The sequence below is a fragment of the Equus caballus genome, chromosome 10 (genome assembly GCF_041296265.1).
Source record: "Equus caballus isolate H_3958 breed thoroughbred chromosome 10, TB-T2T, whole genome shotgun sequence".
NCBI lineage: Eukaryota > Metazoa > Chordata > Mammalia > Perissodactyla > Equidae > Equus > Equus caballus.
This window is the reverse complement of record NC_091693.1, coordinates 6,914,297-6,935,409: the sequence shown is the minus strand read 5'-3', so window position 1 is coordinate 6,935,409 and position 21,113 is coordinate 6,914,297. Positions and strand designations below refer to the sequence as shown.

The 21,113-nt window shown below is 49.3% G+C and overlaps 1 protein-coding gene and 1 long non-coding RNA gene across 14 annotated transcripts; one reads left to right on the top strand and one right to left on the bottom strand.

The window, feature by feature from the left end:
• Positions 1-30: 30 nt before the first annotated feature.
• ZBTB32 (zinc finger and BTB domain containing 32) lies at positions 31-8,389 on the bottom strand. Of its 13 annotated transcripts, XM_070222901.1 has the most exons (8): positions 7,366-7,491; positions 5,205-5,302; positions 4,096-4,238; positions 1,601-2,586; positions 1,266-1,339; positions 1,087-1,155; positions 799-963; positions 31-616 (listed from the first exon to the last, which is right to left on the bottom strand). In XM_070222901.1, the coding sequence occupies exons 4-8, from the start codon at positions 2,485-2,487 to the stop codon at positions 336-338; spliced, it is 1,476 nt and encodes a 491-aa protein (XP_070079002.1). In that variant the 5' UTR covers positions 2,488-2,586; positions 4,096-4,238; positions 5,205-5,302; positions 7,366-7,491; the 3' UTR covers positions 31-335. The 13 variants fall into 13 exon arrangements, with proteins under 13 accessions (XP_070079002.1, XP_070079003.1, XP_070078999.1 ...); XM_070222902.1 differs by lacking the exons at positions 4,096-4,238; positions 5,205-5,302; positions 7,366-7,491 and adding exons at positions 5,951-6,010; positions 8,259-8,389; XM_070222898.1 differs by lacking the exons at positions 5,205-5,302; positions 7,366-7,491 and adding an exon at positions 7,913-8,029 and having other exon boundaries at positions 3,675-4,593.
• LOC138915698 (uncharacterized) lies at positions 8,135-15,726 on the top strand. The gene is made up of 2 exons (XR_011421817.1): positions 8,135-10,144; positions 14,067-15,726. It is a non-coding gene; the product is annotated as an uncharacterized lncRNA (long non-coding RNA).
• Positions 15,727-21,113: the final 5,387 nt, after the last annotated feature.

The window sequence follows — 21,113 nt, the reverse complement described above, 5'->3', positions numbered from 1 at the left end:
TCCCACCCCAGACTACAGCCTGTACTTGACTTTCTTGTCCTGAGAGGAGGGCACAGGAAACTCTTTATTTTGGTGATGAAATCGCCAGTCCCCGCACAGTTAACCTTCACTAGTGCAAACGTCACTGCCCTCACCCGACACGGGCTCGCTGGCCCAGGATTCTGCGGCCTGCCATCGTCTTGGAGAGGGCTCTCGGCGCCCTTCCTGCAGCGCTTCTTGGCCGAATGGGCTAGGCTGCCGTAGCCGCGGTGCTGGATCAGAAGCCAGCCCGCCGGCCTGTCCTTCATTCTTTAATTGTACTCTTGGCTGAAGCCAAAGGAGCTACCGACACCCGGTCAGGTGGTGGAGGAAGGAGGCCTACAGGGAGAGGTCGAGGCCCGGGATGGCCTCGAGGAAGAGGAGGAGTAGAGGAAGGTGGAGCGAATGGTCCATCCAGGCGGGAGCTGACTGGGCGAGTGGCCGCGCATGTGCGCCTGCATGGAAGCCAGGCTGGGGCAGCCGGCCTGGCACAGAGGGCAGCGGTAGGGTGCGGCCCCATGCGTCCGTAGGTGCTTGGTCATGGCGGAGAAGTCCCGGGAGCGCTGGGGACAGAGGCTACAGGAGAAGGGCTTCTCTCCTAGGGCAAGTGGAGGGGAGGCCGGTGAAAGAAAGAAGGGAGTGAAAGCTGGCCTAGGGGTAAATCAGGGCAACTAGGTAAGGGAGTTGCATGGGAGCCAGGCACACAGAGAGGGACCTAGGAACCGGCAGACTGGAGTTTGGAAGGAAGCAGACAATTCACACTGGGCAGGGCGCCCATACCTGTGTGAACTCGGTAGTGCGTCTCCATCTGATGCTTCAGTGAAAACCTCTTTCCACAGACAGAACAAGAATAGGGCCTGGACCGAGCAGGAGGGGGCAGGGTAGGGTGCTGGCAAGATGGATGGCCTACTGTGCCCACATGACCCACACAAGTTGCAAGTGTACCTGTGGGGACAGAAAGGCAAAGGAGGGCAGGACTGGAAATCCCAGAGCCGGATCATTGGACACTCAGGCAAGACATCAGGTGCTACACTGGGGCTAAGGCAAAAGCTCCCTCACCCTGCTCACCTGTGTGCCTCTGATCAGACTCTTCAGTCTCCCCAGGGCTGAGCTGTGTGGGGCCCTGGGGGAGGGAACCTGGAGAGAGCAGAGCAAAGTAGGGGCCCTGTTCAGGCTGTACTCCTGGAGCCCCAGCGCCACCCAAGAGACCATGTTATAGGGTTCATGCAGGGCAGTGAGGAGCTTACCTGGGGTTGGGCTGGAGGAGGCCAACTGGTTCTGGCTCCAGAGCCCTTTGGGGAGGTTCAGGGACAGTGGGATCCTAAGGGTGGGGGAGGGAAGAATTATAGCCATGGCAAAACCTGGGATTGTGGCCAATCCCTTCCTGGGGAGGGAGGTGTCATGGGTCCTCCTCAGGGGCTGGGCTCTTGCTTCCCCTTTGGTGGGAGCTTCTTGTCCTATCCCCAGCTCAGGAAATGTACAGTAGAGATAAGAGATGTGGTACCCTTTCACCCATCACTGCTGCCTCTCCTGAGCCACTCCCTCCCAGCTTGGAAGGTCTTCCATGATGCTGTTCACTCACCTCTGGTCCTGAGGCCAGAGCTCCTGCCAGGTTCCAGTGATGGGGGTGCTATGGGAGTAGGGAGTGCCATATCTGGGCGGCAACAGCAGGATGCTCCACAGGGCAGGCTGGCCCTCCCCTAACCAAGGGGCCTCAGCCCACCAGGGCCTAGGGGTGATGCTGGTTTGGAGGGAACTTGGTGGGAGAAGGGGGCCAGGGAACTCCTGCAGACTTTCCTCAGAGCCCCCTGGAGTCTCCCTCACCCACATGATCACTTCTTGCTTCCCATCTACTCCCCCACGGCCAACAGGGAATTGGTTGAGTTTCTCCTTTAATCTCATCTGCTCCCCCTGGCTCTCACTCGTTGCCTCTGCCATCTCAGGGTTCTCTCTTGTTGGCCTGTGCTCATGCAATGTCTCCTGTTCTCTCCCACTAGCTCTAATAAACTTCTCTGGTCTCTGCTTCTCTCCAAGGCCCCCCACTCCTCTCTCAGAACCCCTTGTGAGTTTCTCTGGCTCCTCCTGCTGTTCCTTAAGTCCTGGACCCAGCTCTTCTCTAGCCCTGTCCCTTCGAGCCCTCCTGCATGCCTCTTCCAGGGACTGCACCCCCAAGGCCCTGGCCGCCTCCTCAAGGGGCCCCAGTTCCCCAGGTTGCAGCTCTACGCTCTCTCCATAAACAAAGTACAGAAGCTGGGCAAAGGTGGAAGGGCTGATGCCTTTCACCAGAGCCCAGTGGCCCCTGCGGCCCAGGTGCTGGCTCGCACCTGCCAGCACCAGGCTGTGGGCAGGGAACTCTTGGCTCCCCACAGTGATCAGGGTATCACATAGTGCTGGCCGGAGGCTGGCTGCTAGCCGTACCAGCCGATCAGAGCCATAGGGGCTAGACAGTCTCGTTGGGGACAGGGGCATTGTGCCTTGCCTGGGTACCAATTTTAGAGGTTCTGAGAGAAAGGCCACAGTGCAGGGTCCGTGGTGGAAAGGGGAGGGAGGAACAGCATAGTCTCAAGCCTGTGGAGGGAAGGGGAGAGTGAGTGAGTTGCTGGTTCTGGATCAGAGCTCTCTGTCCTGAATAGAGCAAATAAACTAAGCCAAGAGAGGGCCTGAGCTTATCCAGAATCATAACAGAGCCTGGGGGTGGGGTGGGGAGAATGGAAATTAGACCAGATTCAGGACTTAAAGAGCAAGGACCAGGCAGTTAACAACTATATCAAGTAGTGGGTTTAAGACTAGTATAGATGGGTCCTGCCAATTGGCAATCTCTGACTTAAAGGATGGCAGACGGTGATACTTCTTCTCCAAGCCCCTCTGCAGGGAAAACTCTGAGCAGACCAGGCTTTCCTCATTCCAGACAAAGAGATCACCATGAAACCCTGTCAGCCCTAGCAACTAGGGATGGAGCAAGACGTAGCTTCATGGGAGAGTTTAGAAAGCTAGTACTGTCCTCTCCCCACAAGCCCATCATGTGGAACTGAGGGTCCTGAGAGGCAGAAAGGGCAGCAAGACGGGTCATAGTTGACAGGCTCTAAGGCATCAATCAATCATCTCCCTGAGGCTGAAGCTTCTAGAGCACATTCTGAGAGAGGGAGCTGGAAGAGACCAAAGACTCCCATCCAGTGAGTTAAGAGAGCAGGTGCATAATCCACAGGAGAGAGAAGGCTCCCGACCTAAGGATGGAGGGAGGCTTTGGAGAAGACTTTGATGCCTGAGGAGGCAGGAGAAAGGGAAATGGGAACTGTAGAAGGGGAGGCTATTTCCTCTCAAGATTAGGATAAGGAGATGGTTTAATTTGGTTTTTCATGAGCCAAGAGTGAACAACAGAAAGACACAACCTAACAAGGCAGAAGTTTATCACACATCAAAACCACCACATTGGCTTTTAAGAAGAGACTTGGAACCTAGATACCAAGAGACAGACCTAAGTGTCTCTGTGCCCAGCAGGCATATTCCTAGGTGTGGGCTCACAGTTAGGAAGGACCCTTGAGGGAGGGAGGATTACCACTTGGACACCTCAGGGAGAGGGCCACAGGTTGGCAGGAAGTGGACAGAAAGGGGGCTAATGGAAGGAAAGTCTCAGCTAGGGAGAAGCAACCACTCACCAGTTGTAGCTTCCTCCTGGACACCGCATGCTCTGAACTGCTGTTGGGGCTCCTGGGGCCCCCCCTGGAGCTAGCCCCGCCCCTGACCTCACAGTCTTCCATTGGGTGTCCCAAGTATCAGTCTGCCACAGTCCCCCAAGGGGGTGTGGTTTTATACCCTTGGCTCTGCTTCACCCCTCCAGGAGAGACCACTCCCTCTACCTCCTGAATCCAAGCATTCTGCCTCCTCACCTCCCATTTTTTTAATTTCATATGTGAACTTCTAGAGTCAAAGAAGTGTGTCTGAGGCAACAAGAACTCTGGACTAATCAGACCTCATTTGAGTCTCATCTCTGCCATTTACTAATTGAGTCACCTTGGGCAAGTCACTTCTCTGAGCCTCGGTTACCTCATCTGTGAAATAGGGATAACCTCTGCTTACCTCATTTGGAGGTGGGAGTGAGGATGAAATGACATGATGAATGTGAAAGTGGTTTGTCTGTACACAGCATCATTCAAATACTATTAGTTCTATTTCTTCAAGGGGTCATTAGAGCTCTAGCAGCTGGAAGTTGTTTCTACTACCTGAGAAGTAAAAAGGACTGAATCATCTGGCTTCCAAAGAGAGAGTGAAGGAGGGCCAAAAGCATGCCTGACTTGGTACTAGGAAGCCTTGACAGCTCTGTGGGAATGACCCCTGTCATCTGGGCCACTACTGAGGACTGGGTGTGTAAGTGACTCAGATCCTCCCATCAAGCTCTGAAGGGGGCAACCCCAGGAAGGGCCTGCGGTGGTCTTCGAAGAGAAAAACTCCTTTTCTTGGGTTGATGACAAATGGCATTTCTCTGAAATCAGGACTCCGGGGTTTCTTTCACTTCCTGCCCAAGGGGTCAATGTCCTTGGAGATTTCCCCTCTTTTCACACTTTAGCACTCTTTAACCTGGGGAAAGGATGAGGTCTGAGAGACTCAAATTTCTTTTTCTGTTTCTTATTATTCCATTATCCCTCATCTTGTGGCAAATTTTTCATTCATTGAACAAGTGTTGATAAATCACTTATAATATGTGACTGGCATATCATATATGCCAAATAAATAACTGGAGGATATACAAGTCAGGCACTGGTAGGCTGCTCTGGTGACAAGACATGGTCTGGTTCCCCCTAGGCTTCTCCCTTAGATCCTGGTCCCCTCCTGGACTCAAATATTAGGTCTCTAAACTCCTGTTTCTCCCTTTAGCTCCAGGATCCCAAAATGTGCAGACCAGCCTTCTTCTCTTTCCCTCTAGACCTAACATGCCTTCCCTCTACCTCTCATTCTAGCTTGGGTGCAGGCAGAAGTTAACCCTTCCTAGATCAGACAGGGTGTGCCAAAGGGTGGGGCTGGTGGAGGGGCAATAATAGGGTGGGGAGAGGGGAAGATGAGTCAGAGTGAAAGGGAAAATGCAAATGGGCAAGCTGTAATCATTTGCTTCTCTGAACGTTAAATATTTTCCATTTCGGAGCTTTCTAATTCCTCATGCCACCACACCCGGGGACTCATTAGACACTCACGTAAAAGATACTTGGCCTGGACACATAAAAGCAGCAATCCCTGATACATATGTATACAGAGGGAAACATCCTTCCTCCAACATAGAAATACACAATCCCTGAAGAAATGGAATCAGTGGGGAAAGCCATGAGGGAGATAACCAAAGTGTAGAAGGAAAGGTGCAGGGGCCTGGACGATTACATCATCACCCAGTGGAGTGTGGTCCCCCTCACCTCCCAGCCCTATATCATGTGCCTGTGACTCAGCTCCCCCACTGGTGTGGTTTGCCCATTGATCAAGAGAACTGGAGACTGCTCAAAGGGCAGCATCCTCTGTAAACCCAAATGTAGTTGACAGTGTCAGTGGGCTTTCAGGAAACCTAAAAAGGAGGAGAAGGGGCAAGGGAACTCCCCATTCAGTGAACAAAAGCCCCCAAGAATGGGAAATCCCATCTTGCCTCCCACTTGGTGTTTACCCCACTTAAGGATATCCCTTTCGAGACCGCCTCCTTAGGGATATGTCTAGGGCCTCTATACCTCAGCCCTTGGCTGGTAACACTCTAGCCCCCTCTGTCTCACTGCATTCTTGACTGCACAACCCGAGCCATCTCGCACTGAGCAGTGACAGCAGAAGCAGAAACAAATAGCACTCTGACTTAGAAAGATAGGGACACTGCTGACTGTTTCTGTTCTTGAAAGTTCTCCCCTCCTTAGTCTCAGAAACCTTGCGCCCCTTCTACTTCCCAGGCTGACTCGGTGGGAATCACCTGCAGTTGTCTCCCTGGGGTGGAGCCAGGAAACCGCAGGTGATGAGGACAGCCTGCATCCTGGGAGAGGGTAGAGTGGGTAGGAGAGAATAGGTAGGACACCACTGTATGAGAAGTATGTGGAAAAGGAGGTATGATTTTTGCCTCTCAGTCCTTTATAATGCTCATATTACTAAGCAAAGCCCATCCTTGGACAGGTTAAATACTCCTTCTCACTTTACCTTGTGACCAATTTTGCCCTCTCCTCCCAAAAAAATCCAACTCATGCATACAATTTTTCTTATGATTTCCAGGAGCTCACAGACCCTTGAAATCCACTCATAGACCATCCCCTTGCATCCTGCACCCCTGGTTCCATGAGTGTACATGAAAGCACTCTGAAAGCTTTAATTCCAGGTAGAGCTTGAAAAGCTGTGTGAGATTAAACATCAAGAACTTGGCCCATAAATACAAAAAGATCTTCGGTAAAGTCAACCTCGGTGATTTCCTAAAGAGCAGGATATCTCACACATCTCTTCCTGTGCCCACTACAACACCCATCTTTCCCATGCACCTGCCCCATGCTTACAGCCTGATGTCTTCTGGGAAGGACCAGAAAGAGTTTGTGGAAGAGGTGCGGACGGGGACGGAAAGGCCCCAGACACAACCCATCCTGCTTCTGTCTAGAGCCACCAAAGGCAATTATACCTCATAGAGGGCAACCCACCTGGCTGGGATTTGGAGACCCCCCTCCCCAGAACCTCCAGAAGACCACAGGCTTAACCTCTTGGCCACGTTGTCCAACTTGGAACCAATATTGGAAAAATCTGCTAACAGCACCTCAACTCAGACCCCTAAAAGCCTTGCAGCCACGTGTTCCCAGTGCAGCCTGGAGGCAGTGACCCTTGACAGCTTCCCGTTGGACTTTCAACCTCATGAACGTCCACTCTCAGCCCAGGCTGGATCCAAAGACCCCAGACAACTTCTTAAGGGCACACTAGTTTCATCTCTTGGCCAGTGACTCCCAATGACCTCTGGAGAGTCACAGGCCTCTCTTTCCAGTCACCGGATGCAGACTCAGTCCAGAGACCCCAGACATCCTCTCACCATCCAGAGGCCTACCTCATGGCCAGTGACCCCACGCAGAGCCCTAAGGGCCTCCGAGTGCCCCACGACACTCTTCCGAATCAGGCTGGCCTCAGGGACCACCGACCAACTCCTAGGGCATGCTGGCCTGGCCTCTGCCCAGCCCGGGCCCAAAGGTGCCTAGGAGGCCCATTTCCACCCTCTCCAGAACAGAGGGAGTCCCCAGGGCCTAAAGCCCTCAGCCCTCCCTTCCCCATTCTCACGGCGACCACTCAAGCCTCAGTCCCCCAGCTTCACCTGAGCCAGGCCCAAGCCCGAAGAAAAAGAGTAAGAAAAACCATAGCACTCACCAACTCGGACCCGGTTCAGCCTCACCCACGCTCAGCCTCACCTACGCTCAGGGCGGCAGAGACCCCAGCGGCCGTTACAAAGCGCCAAGCGGCGCGAGGCCCCGACCGCGAGGCCGGCGCGTGCACAGCGCACTCCTCGCGCCGGGACCTGAGGCGGACGCTGATTGGCTGCCGCGCTGGCCACACCCTCTTTCCCAGCTCCCGCCTCAACCGCCTGGGAGGCAGCGAGCACACCTCCGCTTCCCTGCTCGCGCCTCGCGCCCCGCCAGTTGGCCGCGGAGCTGCACCGGACCGGCCGCGGACTCAGCCTGCAGCCCTCCGAGGCCGAAACCTCACCGTCCAGCCCGCCCGCACGCTGAGCGGCTGAGGAGTCTGCCCCTTCCCACGCTCTCTGTGAAGAGACTGGGCCCTGCGCTTCCTTCCCCGGGAGAGACTTGGAGGCTCCCTCCGCAGGGGCTGAGGGACGCCACCGCTTTCCTGCTCCTGTCTTGCCACCCCGGGTAGCTCTCGTTGCACACCCTTTCCCTTTCTCTCACCCCTTTACAACCTGTGGAGAAGTGTGCGTGTGATTGGCTGGGAGGCCCTCAAGAGCCGGCCAGCCTTCGGGTGCCTGTGGCAGCTCCCCTTTCCCGCCTCGGGCCCTGTCCCACCGCTGATTGGCTGCGGAACGCACCCTGCCTCACCCGGAAGTATGCGGGGACAGGGGAGACACACCAGGGGGCGGGGCCTTGACCCGTGATTAGTCTGGACGCTCGCCCTTCAAACGCTCATTGACACCTCCGCTGTCAGCTGAGCCGGGCTTGACCGCGTCCGTACTTCATGGGCCAGCCCCCCGCCACACCGCAGAGAGAACCGTCCAGGGCGCTGCCCCCTACTGGCTGGCCCGGGCTTACATCCCGGCCTGCGGGCTTCCAGCCTAGGCAGGGCTTTGGTGCTGACAGACGACGAGGCCGCGCCCCGCGGGGCGGAGAGCACCGCCGGCCTCCCTCCTCCCACCTGCCGCGCTGCGGTTGCACCGCTGATTGGCCGGCTCCTCTCTCTTCTTAGTGGCTTAGCCTGGCGTTCGCGCTCGGACACATCCAATGAGGTGCGAGGGCGCTTTACGGAGGCGGGCATTGCTCCACCGCTTCCACTTCTGATTGGTCCTGAGGCTGCTTCGCTTTTGATGGATCCGAGGGCCGGGAGGCGGGAGCCCCACCCCGCGGTTTCGGGCGGCAGCGAGGGCTAGGTGCCTGTGCTTGGGCTGCGCTCCGGGGCTCCTCGGGGCGTTGTCTGAGGCCTCTTCCCCGCGGCCAGCTGAGGAGTTTGGGGCTGGGGCGCAGGAGGACCCTCCTGAGGAGGGCATGACGCAGAGGAGCCTGCCGCACAGCCGGAGCTGAAAGTCCAGGAGGAGATGGCCTAAGGCGGGAGCAAACCCCTCAAAAAGCAGGGACGGCAGGCGCCGTGGAAGCGCTGACGGCCGCTCCCGCTTCCCGAACCCCTTCCGGCCACCATGCTTTGTGCAGCATCTGTTGAATCCTCTTCAATAACCCCGTGAGCCGATTGCTCTGCCGCCTTAAACTCTGAGGGTCAGAGGTGAAGTCGCTTGTCGCAGGCCCCACAGCGAGTCTGGACGTTGCTGGGACTCTGCCCTCGCTCTGCTGGGCGTCCAGCCTTCGAGCTACACCACGGCTGATCTTGTAGATGTGGGCTGGTCTGATGCGGTCCCGAGGCCCCTGGCTTACCCGTCTATAAATGAGGGTTTTTTGACTTTTGTTTTGGACTTGAATCTGATCCTGAAGGCTTTGCTCAGCGCATATTTTCAACTTCTCAAACTTTTGGGCAAATACATTTGCATTCTAGAAAAGGATATTTGAAAAATCCGCCTCCTGAGGTCTTTGCCGCTGCCGGCCCCTTGCACTGAACCAGGCCAGTTTTAAGCGCTTTACACGCACCATCTGATAGAATCCTCGTGACGAGCTCTGGCAGGTAGTTCCTGTTATTCCCACTTCACAGATAAGCAAATTGAGGCTGGTAGAAGTCACTTTCCCTAAGACGTCACCAGGAGTCGTCGTCAGAGCTGGAATTGGAACTAGGCCTGTTGCAGTCCGACTCAGGGCCTAAGCTTCTAAGCGTTGGTACACCTGCCTCCCATCCTGACAGCTACGGTGTCCAGAGCACGGACACACGTGGTCCTGGGGAATCCTCATACCCACCTAGGAAGAGGGATGGTGACGACACCCATTGGAACAGGCAATTGAGCTCACGGAGAGGAGACCCTCAGCTCAGCTCACAAAGCTGGTCCGTGGCTGAGCATGGACTAGAACTAGTGAGACAAACCCTTCTGAATCCAGACCCACGTTCTCAGTCGCTCCTCACACTGCTCCCTTCCCGTTTGAGAGACGGAGAAACTGAGGCCTCAGGAGAAATCAGAGTTGGAATTCAGACCTGGGGCTGTCAGATCCTAGGGGGTCACCCCCGAACCTCATTGTCTCCAAGAATTGCTTGTCGGTTCATCCTGGGTTGGGTCAGCTGAGCCCTCTCGCCCAGCCTGGCTTGTCTGCAAACAAGAGTTCATCTGGTCCCAACTTTGGCCCTAACGGTGGTTGGGAGTGTATTTCACAGCCTCAGACCCTTTGAAAAGGGACTTCTCATTGAGAAGCCCTAATCGTAACTGCTACAATTTATCGAACATTTTTTCTGGGCCAGGTGAAGAAGAAGGCATTCTGCATGCATGTTCTCACTGAATGCTTGCAATAATTCTAGGACAAAAGGGATTGTTACTGTCCCCATTTTACAGGTGAGGAAACTGAGACCCAGAGAGGGATGTAACATTCCTGTGTTTACAGAGCTAGCGAAAGGTGGAGGCTGGATGGGATCCCAGAGAGCCTTACCCCAGAGCCCTCACATCCAGCTGTCCAGCGTGCGCAGGCATGAGAAGATGGAGCGAGGGACCCTGTGCTCTGACAAGAAGGAGGAGGCAGGGTTGTCGGCTTCATTCTGGTGGTCAGATTCTAAGATTAGGAGAATCAAGTGTCTGAGAGGAGTAGAGAAATAACTGTGGATTATTGAGCAACTACCCCATGCCAGACCCTATGCTAACTATGCTTTAAAGTATGCTGAGAAGCAGAGAGCCTTGTGGTTAGGAAGCTGGACACGGGATCCAAACTGCCTGGATTCATATCCTGGCCTTGCTGCTTACTAGTTGTGAGACCTTTGGCAAGTTGCTTACCTTCTCTTGGCCTCAATTTCCTCATCTTTAAAGTGAGGATAATGATGGTAAATACCTCTCAGGACTGTTGAGAGGATTAAATGAACTAATAGAACAGTGGCATCTCTTTTCTTCCCCAGTGCCCTGAAACTGAGTTGGTTCCCTGCCATCAGCATCACCTGCCTTGACTCTGGTGTAGACACTGAAAATTAAGGCTGGATATTTGCCATAGGAAAATCTGAGGGAAGTGTGTTCCCAGAAGAGGTAGCAGTGCAAAGGCCCTGAGACAGGTGTGACCTTAGTATGTTTGAGGTACAGCAAGAAGTCCAGATTGGGTGGGAGGATGAGTAAGTCCCAGGAGCCCAGCTCCACTGCTCAAACGTTCATAACAGATGTAAAAATTACCCTGTACTTTTCAGAGAACAAAGGACTTTCCCAAAGTTTTGATCTCTGGAGAAACTCAAGGCCATGATTACTTTCAAGGCTTGGTGTCCAAGGTTGCACAGGAATTTAGAGATAACACTCAGAACTCAGGTTTTCTTGCTTCCCATCCAGGGTTCATGTGTAGGGGACAGGAGACTTGCATTCTCTCAATGTTTATTAAACTCTATCAGCATATGCCATCTGTGCTGAGCCCTGTAGAAGACTCAGCCCCTTTCAAATCTTTAAATTCAAAGATTTAACCTTCTAGAAAGGAATTAGATCTCAAACCATATCCTTCCAGAACCAAGTGGAAAGTGTAGCAACTGAAGCCCACAAGGGGCACTTAAGCCATGAGCAGGGGAGGAAAAAGGGTGAGGGAAGACTTCCCAGAAAAGGTGGTAACACTTGAGTATATATTTTTGGAGTACCAACTATGTGCTAGACACATTGTTTGGTACAAAGTATATAATGGAAAGCAAGAAGAGATGGACTGTATTAGTCTGCTATGACAAAATACCACAGACTGGGTGGTTTAAACGTCAGAAATTTATTTCTCACAGTTCTGGAGGCTGCAAGTCCAAGATCAAGGTGCTAGCTGGGTTGTTCTCCTGAGGCCTCTCTCCTTGGCTTGCAGACAGCTGCCTTCTTACTGTGTCCTCATGTGGCCTGTCCTCTGTGCACGCACATTTCTGGGGTCTCTTCCTCTTCTTATAAGGTGCCATAGACTGAATGTTTGTTCCTCCCCCCCCAAAAAAATTCATATGCTGAACCTAATCCCCAATGTGATGATATTGGGAGATGGGGCCTTTGGGAAGTGCTTAGGTCATGAGGATGGAGCCCTCATGAATGGGATTAGTGCCTTTATGAAAGAGGCCCCGGAGAACTCCCTTATCCCTTCCACCATGTGATGTTACAGCAAGAAGACAGCTATCTATGAACCAGAAGGCAGGTCCTAACCAGATGCCAAATCTGCCAGTGCCTTGATTTTGGCCTTCCAGCCTCCAGAACTGTGAGCAATAAATTTCTGTCCATCCAGTCTGTGGTATTCTGTAATAGCAGCCAAATGGACTAAGACATAAGGACATCAGTCCTATTGGATTAGGGCCCCACACTTATGACTTCATTTAACCTTAATTCCCTCCTTAAAGTCACATTGAGGGTTAGGGCTTCAACATATGCATTCTGGGGGGACACAATTCAGTCCCTAACACTGAATATCTACCATTGAGGGGCTCACAGTCTTGTAGGGGAGATGCATATTATTTATATCAAGGGGAGAGAGCAGGGCAGAATCGGTAAGATGTCAACTCCGGAACAAGACTGGCAGGGTTTGGGTGCTGCCTGTCATTTACCAATCATGTGAGCTTGAGTGAGTTTCTTCCACTTTCTGTGCCTTGAGAGAATCAAATGAGCAGACACCCATAAAGTTCTTAGAACAGCCCCTGGAACAGAGTAAGTGCTCCTTAAATGTTGGCGTTTGTTATTAATTCCAAGTAAAATTAAAACTGTACTAAGTGCTCTGAAGAAAAATCATGAGATGGATACTTTAAGAAAGTAAAACAGGACTCTGACCTGGCCAGGGTTTTCAAGAAAGACATCCTGGAGGAAGTGAAGCTTGCACTAAGATCTGAAGGATGAGTACTCGCTAACTAGGCTAGGGACTGGGGACAGTCTTCTGGGCAGTAGGAAAGCAGGTTCCAGAGCTCTGGGGCAGGAGGAAGTGTGACCCAGAAGTTCAGCGTGTCTGGAGTGAGAGAGCAAAGCAAGGGGAAGCAGGGGACAGTGAGGCAGGGGTGGTCAGCAGGGCCCGGCTTATCAGGCCATGCTCAGATGTGCTGGCATTGTCCTAAGAGCCAAGCAAAGTCCTTGAAGGAGGTGTTTACTTTTTACAGAGAATAATTTAATGAATCCCCATGTACCTATCACTCAGATGCAACAGTTATCGACATTCTGCCTTTCTTATTTTATCAATACTCCCTCAATTTTTTTAAAAAAAGTTTTTCGCCTTGAACACATTCTACTTTTTATGAAGCTATTCAGACAAAAATCTCTTGAGATGAGGAAACATACAAACATACTCGACTTTTTTAGGGGGAAAACATAGACATGTAGTTAGTTTTATCTAGTGATAATGTATGCTTTTTAAATGATACACTTTGTGAACTACTTTGAAAATACCTTGAAAGTTTTTTTTAGCAACAACCAATGGGATTTCCAGTATTTTAAAGGAATGTTTTCAGAAGATTAAATTTTATTAGGGTTTTATCACTCACTCTGCTTGAGGACAAATATGGTTAGCGTTCTATATGTATGTGAGATCAAAATAGGGCTGCTTGCCCACAAAATATCTTGATATTTAAGTAAAATGTATATGGCATGAGTCATAGTGGCTGTTAACCTCATTCCTTCCTGATCAGAACATTTGACTTTACCGAAAGATTTGGTGCCATGGCATGGAAATCTACCATAAACTCATCTGCTTTTGACTTGATCGGTCATCGCTTTCTTGAGGAAGGTCAGGAGGATCTACGAGGAAACAGCACTTGCATCTCATGATTGTAAATCTCCAAAAGCTGTCAGTGATTGCACCTGTTATTTCTAGACCCATCCTCTGTCACGCTTGGTGGTAACTCTGTTGGCATCAGGTACGGGTGTGATCAGTAGACGTGAGGCCCGAACTAGCAGTTTGATATTTTGTATATTAACCTTGTTGCGTGCAATTTTGCTATGATTGCTTATTAGTTCCAAGAGTGTTTTTTGTCGATTCTTTCAGATTTTCTACCTAAGACAATTATGTCGTCTATGAACAGAGACAGTTTTATTTCTTCCTTCTTGATCTGTATACCTTTTATTTCCTTTTCTTGTCTTATTGCACTAGCTAGGACTTCCATTATGATGTTGAAAAGAAGTGGTGAAGATGGGACGTCCTTAGCAATTTAATCTTAGGTATTCTTTTTGGACAGCAAGAGGAACTTGAACACTAGGGACCTTCCTTTAATTATATGTTGAATTGTGCTGAAGTAGAGCTGAAAGAAGACCATTTTCTTAACCTTTTACCTTTTCTATTTCTTTCCGTTCCACTGCCCAGGGCATCTGAGAAGTCATCTAAGGGAATCTTCACATGTTTGATAGACCTCCTACTTGAGTTTTGAAACATGAATTTAGTTAACGCATTGTCTCCTTCATCTTTTGTGATATCTGAAATTCAGAAAAAGGCACCTATTCATAGGACAGCTCTTTAGTTACTGGAGGGATGACCCAAGGTCCAGGCTGCTGTCGGTACTGTTTCCCGTCTGGCCTCTTCCTGGGAACTGCAGGCCATTTGAGGAGGTCACAGCGTGGAACACTCTCAAATAGAGCTCTGCTAGGGACTGCTGGCATCTTTTTTATCATCTTGGATCCCCTGTGTGGTAGATTGTTTGTTAAAATGGCTTCCATAGGGGCCGGCCCCGTGGCCTAGTGTTAAGTTCACACGCTCCGCTGCAGGCGGCCCAGTGTTTCGTTGGTTCGAATCCTGGGCGTGGACATGACACCGCTCATCAAACCACGCTGAGGCGGCGTCCCACATGCCACAACTAGAAGGACCCACAACGAAGAATATACAACTATGTACTGGGGGGCTTCAGGGAGAAAAAGGAAAAAAAAAATCTTTAAAAAAAAAATATATATATATATAAATGGCTTCCATAGTTCTGCTCCCATCTGTACACCTCCCACACTAACTCTGGCCCTAGCCATTGACTTGCTTTGACCAATGGGACAATAGCAAATGTGACAAAAGCAGAGACTTACAAATTGCTTGTGTATTTGGAACTTGTCCTCTCTTGCTGCTCTTGGGAACCCTGCGAGTACCGCTTTGTGAATAATCTTAGGCTGGCCTGCTGTGGACACTGACTCAGTCAGAGCCATCACCCCAGCCACCTATGCCAACTGCCAGCCAGCCATACATGTTAGGGAGACCACCCTAGACCAACCAGCCCCCAGTCATCCCACTAGCTGACTGCAGCTGCATGAGTGAGCCCAGGTGAGATCAACAGAAGAACTTCCTGGCTGAGCTCAGCCCAGGTGGTCCCACAGAATCAGGAGCTAAAAAATAACCAGTATTTTAAGCCATTGAATTTTGGGATGGTTAACAAAAGCTGATACACCCTGGACCAGAGGAGTTTCTAGGCAACAAATATCACTTGCCTTGACTTGGTATAATTCTTGAAAGTTGAAAAATTCCTTCAGTTTCCAGATTTGTTTCCTCAATTTTCTGAATTAAATTTTATGAGATGAACTTTTATGCCAGGGATCTTGTTTTGATGATTTTTTCCCAGCGGGACTGGAAATGGCTCTTCCAAAAGACCATTTTGTTTTGTTTTGTATCTTTCTATTTCCATTTGCAGAGCATCTGAAGACAGTTCAGTGAGAAACCATGATTCTACTTCACGTTTTTAATAAATGTCTTAGGTTAAGTGGCACGTCCCTAGCTGGGCTTAAGAAGGTGCTGGAAGGTGGCCAGTTGCACTGTGAAGAATAACAGCCACCTGCTGGTCACACCCAGTAGGAACAAGGACAAAGCACTGGAATCTGGAGAGAAGCCCCCAACTCCTGCAGTGTCCCTCCAGCGCCCTCTACTGACAAGGTCTAACCTTGTGTCTGCTGATAAATGTTGGAGCTAAGAGGCAATAAATGGATAATTTATTTTTATTGTATTGATGGGGGCCCCTGATATTAATAAAAACAACAGAGGTGATGATGGCTAACATTGACTTCTCAGTGCTTTCTGTGTCATTTATCTCCCAATTGTCAGGAGGGAGGTTGACAGGGGGAGGGGATAGGGTCTTTTCTGTCCCCAGAGTCTATTCACCCTTCCCTAGGCTCAGGGCTTGAGCCCGCTCTGGGTAACCAACTCCTCCCCGCTCCCAGGCTGGGCCCATTGAATGCAGCTGACTCCATCCCTGCTCCAAGGTAGGCATGTGCCCCAGGAATGGTCAGTTGGAGCTTCCCCCAACACCACACATGGCGATGGGACAGCACAGCATCCAACTAGGACAAAGGGAAGCAAACTGGAGGTGGCACAGGCCACCGCTGGAAGTTCACCCACCAGCCAGGATGCAGGTATGGTGCTGGAACTCCCTGCCTCCCTTCCTGCTAGTTTTTAAACATTCTTTTCCATTTTATTTTTTTTCTTAGCACTTACTATCCCCTGATATGTCTGTTTCCCTTACTAGTTTTCTCTTTTTCCCCCTCCAGAAGGTAAGCTTTATAAAGGGAGACACTGAGGTCTGATTTGTTCCCTGCTGGGTTCCCTGAGCCTAGAACAGTGCCTGAGGTACATGATGGGCAGGCAATCATATTTGAAGGCGTGAGTGAGCCGATGATAGTCACAATTTTACCACCTAAGACAGGGGCAGATGCAACCTGTCTCGATATAGCTTCCTGGGCCCCCAGTCCTTGGGGCATAAGGTATCAGCAATGTTTTCTGGGTAAGATAGGTTCTCACTGGTTCTGGAAAGTTCAGTTCTTATAATATCACAGCCCTTGGGTACCCAGGACTTACATCACCATTCTGGAAGACCTTATATAACAATGTAAGCTTTCCCCTCTAGGGGAGGTTAACCCACATTGGACTCTTGGTTCTCACCACTAACTCATGATCAGCAAGGCCACATTGGGGAGCCAGCAAAGTCAGTGGCCAGACTTGCCTGAAGACAATACTGCCTCCAGGTTCCTGCCCTTCTGGGAATCCTGCTCTCTGCTGTCTGCTCTGTCTCTGACTCAGGACACTTTGAGCTCAGTGGTTCTGAGGGGACCACAGCTGAAAATCCATTTCCCTACAACCTGTTAAACCATTTGGGTTAACATTGGTGAAAGCATTTTTGGTAAATTCAGTGAGTCGGCCGTTTGGCCACATGAACATTTTGTGAGTTGGCTTCTAGTGAATTGCCCTGTGTTTCCTTTCACTCCATTCCTCAGCCCAGTGTAATTTCTTCCTGCAATCCAAAGTGAAGACATTCTCAAATAATGCCACAGGTAAAAAATTTCCAATAATGACATGTGGCACTCTGAAAAAATTATGATGCAAGTGTGGATATAAATTATTTTTTAAATATTCATCAATTGTCAAAATGGGTAATCATTCCTGAATTAAGGAAAATTAATCATAAAAATAAAACACTCTGTAAGAAAGGATGTATCTCGTGCATACAGCAACTTTTCCTTTTGTCTCCTGTCTAGAGTCCTACAAACATAGAATCATACATTCAGTTTTTTAAATAAACTTTTTATATGGGAAGAATTTTAAATTTACAGAAAAGTTGCAAAGACAGTACGGAGAATTCTTGTATACCCTTCACCCAGTTGCCCCTGATGTTAACACATCACATAGCCGAGAACATTTATCAAAACCAAGCAGTTAACATTGGTACCAATGTTAATGGATGGTACCATTGATGAGACTCCAGACTATTGAGATTGCGCTAATTTTTCCACTTCTGTCTTTTTTTCTCTCCCAGGATCCCCTCCAGCATGTCACATTGCATTTAGCTACATTTGGTTCTGCGCTTTGCATCTTTCTCGGTGGAAAATGTATCTTGGAGATGGTTTTGTATCAGCAACTATGACTGTGGCTCCCTTTTAACTGGGATGCATAGCATTCCATGGTGTGAATATAAATGAATTGTATAACCAGTTCCCTTCTGTTGTGATTTGGGCTGTTTCTCGTTTGTTGCTTTTCCGTTACCCTTGTACATGGGTCTTGCACACTTGTGAGTGCATATGCAGGATGAACTCTCAGAGGTGGACTCAGTCAGGTCAAAGGGATATGAGTTTCACATTTTAGTGACTAAGCCAACTTGCCCTCATGGAAGGAGTGTAAGCAACAGTGGATATATTCAGAGGTGTGTGCCTGCTTGATGGCTATATAACATTATAGTTGATTCTTTCCATTCTCTGCTCTCAGATGGTGAAGAAGAGCTTGGTTCAGTAGGGTAGGAGAGAGAGATAAGCCTGGGAAGTGGCAAGGAGATGGGCCACATAGGCCCCTCAGTGCCAGGCCGAGGAGCTGGACTTGGTGCTGAGGGCACTGGGGAGCCATGGAGGGTTAGAGCCTGCATCGAGCCATGGACAGATGTGGTCATGTAGGGGTGCAGGAGGAACAGCCATCGAATGGCTGCCTCTCTTTTAGGTTGTCCTGGGAGCCTCACTTCTCTCTCATCTCCTTGCTCCCCTCTCACCCACAGGAGCGGGCCTCTGAGTGGAGGGGCTGGGGCAGATGAACCTGTCCTGCCGGTTGAGGCCTGCCTTGGCCAGGCCAAACAGCTGCCAGTCCGGCTGAGCTGCCCTCTGCAGGTATGTGGCCAGATGGAGCCAGAGAGGGTAGTGGCAGATGTGGGGCAGAGGTGGAGGCCTTCCTGCCTGCTGCCCAGAGGCCAGCTTGACCCCAAGTCTCCAGTGTCTGGCCAGGCCTGAGCTGTCTTAACTGCTCAGGTAAAATTTGAAAATGTTTAGCAGAATAAGTCTTTTCTCAATGCACACCTCCTGTCCCGCAATGACATTTCTATTAACATTTATTTCTTGAGTTTTGTTGGAGGACAAAAGCAATAATCATCACAGACTATTTGGAAAATACCAAACTGCCCAAGGAATGAAATAAAAATCCCCTGCAACTGTCTCTTCTTCCTTAATAACCAATGTTAACCTTTGGGAGACTTTTTTGTTTTACAGTTTTAAGGCAAACACGCACGTTTTGATGTTTTCATGAGAAACGCAATCATACTTGGCCAGCTACTTTGTAATCTTCCTTTTTTGCTTAATAATTTCCCACTTCTTTTCCCATGACATTAAATATTCTTTTTCAGTGTGATTTTTAAGGGGAAAACTGATTTGATGCATATCAATCTGCATTAATGCCACAAACATTCTTTAACGACCCTCAGACAGAAAGCATCACATTAACTCTAACATATGCTGAGCCCATGGCCTGGGCGTCTGTCAGTGAAAGCACCAAGCATTTGCCAGTGTGACTTGACATTTGTAAGTGCAAATATGTGAGTCAGTTTGGTAAATCAGCTTCTGCATATCAAAGATGGTGGAATCCCAAACATTTGAAACTGGGGTTCACCAGAGACAGTTGCAGCCTCAGCAGGCAGTGTATTTCTGCATTTCATTTTGATTACAGGTGATCAAGAAAATTCCCGATTCATAACAAAAGGTCTACTGGTTCCTGAGCTCTTAGGATGTGTTGGGTCCTACGCCATGAGGTTGGCACTGTTAGAACCCCCGTTTTGCAGAGGGGCGCACTGAGGCCCAGAGTGCGGCCGGCCTGGTGCAAACTCAGCGCTGCCTCTTTGCCTCTCAGAGAAGCCATCACAGACTCAGTCACTGTGAACTTTCTCATGAGGACAGACCTAAATCTAAAAGTAGATTAGGATGAAATCCCCGCTTTCCTTGACACGTTTACGAGACAGTCAAATATGTGCCCGGGGTCGGGGGAAAGTTTCATTCCAGGGCTTGCAGAAAAGCCAGTCAGGCGAGTTATCCGGAGCGGCTCGTGTGTGTTAAAATATGGTGCATAACACATCTACGTGGCGTTTTCAAAATTCTGGCTGGAAAAGACAGCTGTATCTTGCTTAGAACTTTAGAAACCCTTTTGCTGGTTTTTCTTCTTGAAAAGTAGTAGATGATCTTTATAAAATTTTTTCAAACATTATAAGGATATATATGGTGTGAAAATTCCTGCACCTCTCAGCTCTCCATTCCACTCCCTCCTCAGAGGAGTCCTTCATGGGAAGCATGTGTATATCATTTCTATGAAAATGAAGTCGCTTCTGCATACTGCTCTGCTCCTTGCCTTGTTTGCTTAACAACAGATCAGGATGGCCTAAGGCACACTGATACTCTGGAATACGTTGCCAAACAGTAGAAAAGAAAAGAGATGAATTCTTATATACTGACATGGAAAGATGATCATAATACATAGTTAAGCAAAGAAAGCAAGTTGCAAAGCAATATTTAAAGCAGGATTCTATTAAATATGTATGTGCGTGCTTATATAAGTATATATGGATGTGTCAATATAAACTTTTGGGAAGCCAAAAAGGACTTTTATCATATGTTAATAGCAGCTACCCGGGGATTGGACTAGATTGGGGGAGAGAGGATTTCCTGGGGGGTGGAACATAGGACGCTTCCCCCCCCCCTTTTTTTTTTAAGGAAGATTAGCCCTGAGCTAACATCTGCCACCAATTCTCCTCTTTTTGCTGAGGAAGACTGGCCCTGAGCTAACATCCGTGCCCATCTTCCTCTACTTTATATGTGGGATGCCCGCCACAGAATGGCTTGCCAAGCGTTGGGTAGATCCACACCCGGGATCCCAACCGGTGAACCCTGGGCCGCCGAAGTAGAACGTGTGATCTTAACCACTGCACCACCCAGCTGGCCCCCAGGATGCTTCCATTTCTAAATTTTTATAATCTTTTTTAAATGAAAAGGCTACAAGTGATTTTTTGCTTTCTTAAAAGTGTTTTTCTCATTCTTTTATACATTATTTTTAAAACATTGACCCATTCCTTTAAAAAGAATAGTCCAACCCTGCATATGTATCTATAGGAATAAAAGTATTGTGTGTGGTTTGCAAGTTTTTCTACTCTGCAGTTCTTGGAGCTTTTTCTGTGTTAAAACATAGCGCCCTTGTTCATTATTTTTTACTACTGTGTGGTATTCTGGAGTATAGCTAGAGCTTAGTGAATTGAACCAGGCCCCTACTGATACTCACTTAGGTTACTATTATGAAAATCCTATGTATGCTTTCCAATTATTTATACCATTATGACATCTTTTTATGTCAGCTCACATAGATCTAACTTCTTTTTAACAGCCACAGAGAATTCCAGTCCGAGGATGTAACATAAATTGTACAACCCATTCCTTGCTGGTGGATGTTAGGCTGTTTCCAATTTTTCTCCCTAACAGATCATGACCCCTATGACCATTACAGATTTTTTAAGGTATATTTTAAAAAGTTAACATCTGTGGCAACTAGACTTTTGGTGGTGAACATGATGCAGTCTATACAGAAGTCAAAATATAAGGATGTACACTGAAATTTATATAATATTATTAACAAATATGACCTCAATAAAAAAATAAT

Excerpts from the sequence above, each read along its gene's own strand:
- ZBTB32 (XM_070222902.1), bottom strand. The coding sequence starts at position 2,487 with ATGCCCCTGTCCCCAACGAGACTGTCTAGCCCCTATGGCTCTGATCGG. Across the intron at positions 1,156-1,265 it reads CTCCTCCAGCCCAACCCCAG|GTTCCCTCCCCCAGGGCCCC; the intron begins GTAAGCTCCTCA and ends TGCTCTCTCCAG. Across the intron at positions 617-798 it reads GCACTACCGAGTTCACACAG|GAGAGAAGCCCTTCTCCTGT; the intron begins GTATGGGCGCCC and ends CACTTGCCCTAG.